At 38.4% G+C, this 5,719-nt stretch overlaps 1 protein-coding gene across 1 annotated transcript; it reads right to left on the bottom strand.

Moving 5' to 3' along the window:
• Positions 1-790: 790 nt before the first annotated feature.
• LOC110668445 (LRR receptor-like serine/threonine-protein kinase RGI3) lies at positions 791-4,783 on the bottom strand. Its single transcript, XM_021829661.2, has 2 exons — positions 1,729-4,783; positions 791-1,627 (listed from the first exon to the last, which is right to left on the bottom strand). Exons 1-2 carry the CDS (start codon positions 4,550-4,552, stop codon positions 1,149-1,151), a joined length of 3,303 nt encoding a protein of 1,100 aa, XP_021685353.2. The 5' UTR covers positions 4,553-4,783; the 3' UTR covers positions 791-1,148.
• Positions 4,784-5,719: the final 936 nt, after the last annotated feature.

The raw sequence follows: 5,719 nt of genomic DNA, 5'->3' as shown, positions 1-5,719 counted from the left end.
TTGCTGTGGCCAAAAAATTGTCCACTTCACCCATTCACTGTGCCAAATTTCATCTTGCGTCATTGTACTCTAGTGCCATCTTATCTATGCCGATCAAAGTCCATCCTAATTAGGAAACACCCACAAGACAAAGCAGCAAGTGGTGCAAATAGATTTGGTCGATCACCATTGTTTTTACTGATAATGGAAGAATTCATGCATCGAGTTAGTGCACATATTTCATCCAGATATTGCTGTTGTGTTGGTGTAGATGTCAATTCTTCGATTTCTGCTTGAGATAAAATCATGTTATCCAGTTAATGCAAATATTTCAGATAGATCTTCTTGCTGCCCTTCTTACTGTTGATAAGATGTTTGACATCTACTTGATACAAATTAGCATATTAATTGTACTTGATTGTACCTAATTACAACTAAATAGAGTAGGAAGTCAAAAACAAAAAACAAAAACCCTTTGATGCAGCGAGCCAGTAAAAAGAATAGTACTCTTAAAGAGGATTAAATTGGCTTAGTTGTCTATGAACTTCATGTGGGTCTCAAATTCAATACTTCTGCATGTGAGCTAGTTGCTTATACATTATTTTGCTATTCATAGCAGGTATAATGGTCCTGCTCCAGTTTATGTGCTTCTGAATTAAGACATGCAGAGTCTTCTAAATTAAGGTTAGCATTCTTTGGTTATGTTTCTTTTCATATCACTGGAAAAGTCTTTCTCAGACAGCACATGGACATGTGGCTTAGGGAAAGTGGGACCATGTGAGCACTGCTGGAAAGACTGCTTCTATTCTAATTTTCAGATAGAGAATCACATTCCTTGCATTAGATTATAATTACAAAGATCCAAAACTACCAATGATTGATTGTTCCAGCTTCTACATGCCCTCATCTGCTCCCAAGGTAATCCCCTCATCAGTATTGGAGCTATCAAACAACAATTGAGTTGGACCCCTTTCTCCTCTTTCCCTTTAAAACTCTGAAAATTCTCTTTTTCTTTTTTGCCTTTGATAATATATACTACATACCCTGAATTTACTCTTAACAAATTAGTTCTCATAACCTACAACACCAAATATGGTGAAAATATTTTTACTCCTCTGATTGCCTCATTCAAGTGGTGGAAAATGTATAGAACATGAAAGCTCTGAAAACTATTGCTGAAATGTTGACCCATCGTAGGTTGAATCATCAGAAAAAGCAAATGAGCAGTTAGAAGATCCTTGTGACACTACAATCCTAGCAGGGGTTGGCGATTGAGCTGCTGGCAAACATCCTTTTGACAAGTCAGTTTCTGGCCTTGCAGGATCGACATGCCGAATTTCCTTTAGCATTGCAACAATGTCCTTCATTGTTGGACGATCATCAGCTCTGGAGCTGATGCAGAGAAATGATACAGCAAATGTTTGGAGCATTTCATGCATTGTAGGGTCAGCCCTCCCTCTAAGTTTTGCATCTAGAATGTCTACTGGGTCTTTTTTGCTTGCCAAGTGGTCCCTAACCCAATGAACCAAGGGTGCACCACCAGGCAATGTTGGGTCTAATGGGTGTCTTCCTGTTAAAACCTCTAAAAGCACCACACCAAAACTGTACACATCGGCTTTCTCAGTGATGCGCTGCATCGATGCATGTTCTGCGAAAAGGAAATCCAAGAAAAAATAAGCATGATTTGTGATTTAATAGTATGAAATTCAAATTGAGATAACTAAATCTGAATAAGAAAAAAAAAAGTACCCGGAGCCATATATCCATAAGAACCAGCTAGGTGAGGTCTCTGGCTCGGTTTCGCTAAATCATCATCAGAATTGCTACTTACAACTCTTGCTAGGCCAAAGTCAGCTAGATAAGATTCATAGCCTGGTCCTAAGAGTACATTCATGGCTTTCACATCTCCATGAAGAATTGCCGGTAAACAATCATGGTGCAAGTATGCAAGTGCATGTGCAACCCCTAACACAATATCATATCTTGTTTCCCATTCTGCTCCTCCCTTGCCAGCACCATGAAGAAGTGAGCTCAAGCTTCCATTTGGGAGGTAGTCATAGAAAAGCAGCTTCAGATTCCGGTTTGAACCCCAGCCTAAAAGCCGAACGACGTTCCGGTGTCTGATAGAACCAAGCGTCTGAATTTCAGAATTGAATGCCCCTGATTCTTCTGATGACCACATCTTCTTAACTGCTAGGGAATCCCCATTTGGAATTGTGATCTTGTATACTACCCCTGAGCTGCCTGTGCCTATAACATTAGATGATGTTAGATTTCGAACAATGTCATCAATGGAGAAATCGAGCTTCTGATACAAAGTCATTTCCCAGTTTCCATCTTCCATCAGGCCATTATTAGCAATTCGAGCGCGGACAAGCATGTAGATTGCTAGCAGAACTAGTACTGCACTAGCACTGAGAAGAATGGACATCACTAGTTTCATTGCTGATCTATTGCGTGCTGCACGTCCCATGCTATCTGTGGGGGTTACTACTCCTCCAGCAATGTAGAGACCTTGGTTTGAAGCAATATCACTAATCGGAAGCTTTCGGAAAAAGGGAGTGTTAGGCAACTCGCCAGAGAAGTCATTGAAGGAGACATTAAGAGAAACAAGGTTTTGGAGGTCTGCAAGAACATCTAAGTTCCCTTTGAGCATGTTGTGGGAGATGTCAAGCGCTCCAAGCTTGCTGAGACCAGAGAATTCAGATGGAATCACCCCGGAAAATTGGTTGCAGCTAAGATTGAGAGAGATTTCCAGTGCTGGCATTTGACCAAGCTCCTTCGGAATTTCTCCAGATAAACCATTATCTCCAAGATTGAGCAATTGCAGCTTACTGCAAGATAATATCTCGGCTGGAATTCCGCCTGAAAGTTGATTCTTTGCCAAGATAAGCTTGTTTAATTCAATCAATGACCCAATGCCATGAGTCAGTGGACCTGTAAGCCTATTGTCTGAAACATCCACGAACTGTAGGCTTTTGGGCAGAGTATCTGGTAGAGAACCAGTTATCCCATTTGAATGGAAATCAAGAAACTCGAGGTTTTCACATCCAGATATGGATGGAGGAATTCCTCCGACAAGATGATTGTCGCTCAAGTCAATGAAATTCAAACTCTTCAGTTTTCCTATTTCCGATGGAATAGTGCCTGCTAGCCTATTTCCATTCAACCTCAACCTGTACAGGTTGGTGCAGTTCCCTATATCTGGAGGTATGAAGCCAGATAAATCATTGGAAATTAGCAGTAGCTTGGTGAGATTTTGCAATCCAAAAATCTGCTTTGGTATCAAACCAAAAAGATTGTTGTATGACAGATCAAGAGCCTGAAGATTCTGGCACTCTGATAGAGACTTTGGAATATTGCCTATTAGATTGTTCTGCCAAGCAAAGAATAGAGTCAAGCTATTTAGGTTGCCAATAATTGCAGGAATCTCACCCGAAATGGCATTGTTATCCACTTCAAGATGAGTGAGAGCTGTACAGTTTGTGATTTCAGCAGGAATAGTGCTTGTTAACTGATTAACACTTAGCTGAAGCTCTCGAAGCTTCAAAAGATTTCCAAAACTTCTTGGGATGCTTCCAGTCAGAAGATTCTCAGAAAAATCAATGACAGTGAGCTCTGTGCATCGCCCAAGCTCATATGGGATTGAACCCACTAAGCTGTTCTGCCACAGTAGCAGACTCTTAAGATTGCTAAGTTCCCCGATTCGCCATGGAATAATACCAGATAAAGAATTCTGGTACACGTACAAATTCTGCAACTCACTGCAGTTTCCAATCTCTTCTGGGATAGTACCTGCTAGGAGTGTTGTATAAATGGCTATAGTTTGAATTCTTTTCAGCTTTCCAATTGATGAAGGTAAACTCCCAGAAATGCTGGTTTCAGCGAGGCCTAATACAACCAAGTTGGTGCAGTTCCCAATCTCCTGGGGCAGCTCGTCCTTCAGATTTTTGTTCCCACCGGCTCTGAAAATTTCTAGCTTGCTTAATGCTCCAATGCTCTTTGGAATTTCACCGCTGAGTTGATTGTCGTAAAGAGTCAGATATATAAGGCTTGAAAGATTACCAATATCAGAAGGAATTTCACCTTCAAGAAAATTTGTGTTGAGAGATAAACTTTGCAGTTTGCTTAGCCTACATATTTCCCCTGGTATTTCACCTGAGAGAGAATTGTCACTAAAATCAATGAAACTGAGCTCTTGATATTCACCGAACTCTCTTGGAATGCTGCCGGTGAGATTGGCTGAGGACAAGATAAGGGTCTTCAAGGACTTGAGAGACTGAAAATTTGAAGGTAATGGACCTTGCAAATCTACTCCTTTCAAGCTTATCTCCGTAACCATTCCATATGAGTTGCAATGGATCCCAAACCAGTTGCATGGACTTGGGTCTGAAGGATTCCATGAATTGAGCACATCTGTGGAGGTGTTTAAACTCTTCTTCCATGTGAAAATAACTTGGCCTTGTTCATCAATGGAGTAACAAGAATGAAAGAAAATAGAGTTAATTGATAGAAAGAAGGTGAGGGAGAAGATATTGAGAGAAAGAAAGAGATTCCTTAGAGTTGCAGACATTGCTGAGAGATGAGAACTGTTGATCTGTTTTGGGATTGTGGAGGGTGAAACCCCATATTTTGTTTATAGAAGAAAAGCAGAAGATCTGGATCCAAGGGCACCTTCTTTTTTATTCCATTATTATTTGTAATTGGTCAAGCTGCTAACTAGCATATGAATAAAAAAATAGCTTTTCCGAGTGATTAAGTGTCTATTTTACAGAGTTCAAATCCTGAAAATCTATACACTAGACTGTCAATCTCTTGAGTAAAAAAAGTTATAAAAAAAAAAAAAAAAAAAAAACCCTGTTGATTGGTTAAATTGTTGTGCTGAAGGGATCTATAAACTTTTTTTTCTTTTTCCTTTATCATTGATTTCAATTGAGACTTGAATTTGAGATTATATAATATTGAAAATGACTTCAGAAGCACAGAGCTAAATCATCAATAACCAATTCCCTTTTTATGAATCCTAGTTCAATGATATTTTATCTGGTTTCCTCTTTTAAGGTCATGTAGAACCATCTTGTTTCCTCTCCTCTAGTCAAGTAATAGTTAGCTTAAAGATAAAAGAAAATATATGAATCTTTCCTAAGATTTTCATTTTTGATTGACAGATTTAGATGAACAAGTAACATTTCACCTAGCGATCTTGGCCGAATGATTGATGGATTTATGTATCAGACAGTGATAGATTTGAAGATCAAGAACCAACTGTACAACAGTAGGAAACCATTGAATATATATATATATATATATATATATATATATATATATATATTTCACTCTGGATTCTATAAATCAACATGATTTTGTCTTCTTTAATAATCCAAGATTGCTGGTGGTCCATCAATTTCTGTGGTCGCAATTGCTAACCTTGCATGTGCTTGTTAACTGCAGTATGCTAACATCTTTCACTGGTTTTAAGGAGCTTTCTGTACACAACATGCTCTTAATTTCATATCAAATTTATATTATTTTCAACTGCCTGTTTTATAATCGTAACATCTAAAATTTCCCGCTCATCAAAAACAAAAAAATTGATAACATCAAAATCAATCGAAAATAGTTATTATGTTATAATTTATTTGCTCTCCCCTTCAAAAGAGTAGAAAAAAAAAATTAATGGCATTAATAAAAATAGGGTGTGCAGTTCAAATTCATATAAAAATGAATTCATCTACCGTTA

This window comes from Hevea brasiliensis, chromosome 2 (genome assembly GCF_030052815.1).
Source record: "Hevea brasiliensis isolate MT/VB/25A 57/8 chromosome 2, ASM3005281v1, whole genome shotgun sequence".
Taxonomy (NCBI): Eukaryota; Viridiplantae; Streptophyta; class Magnoliopsida; order Malpighiales; family Euphorbiaceae; genus Hevea; species Hevea brasiliensis.
The sequence above is the reverse complement of the archived record's forward strand: the minus strand, read 5'-3'. Positions and strand labels throughout refer to the sequence as shown.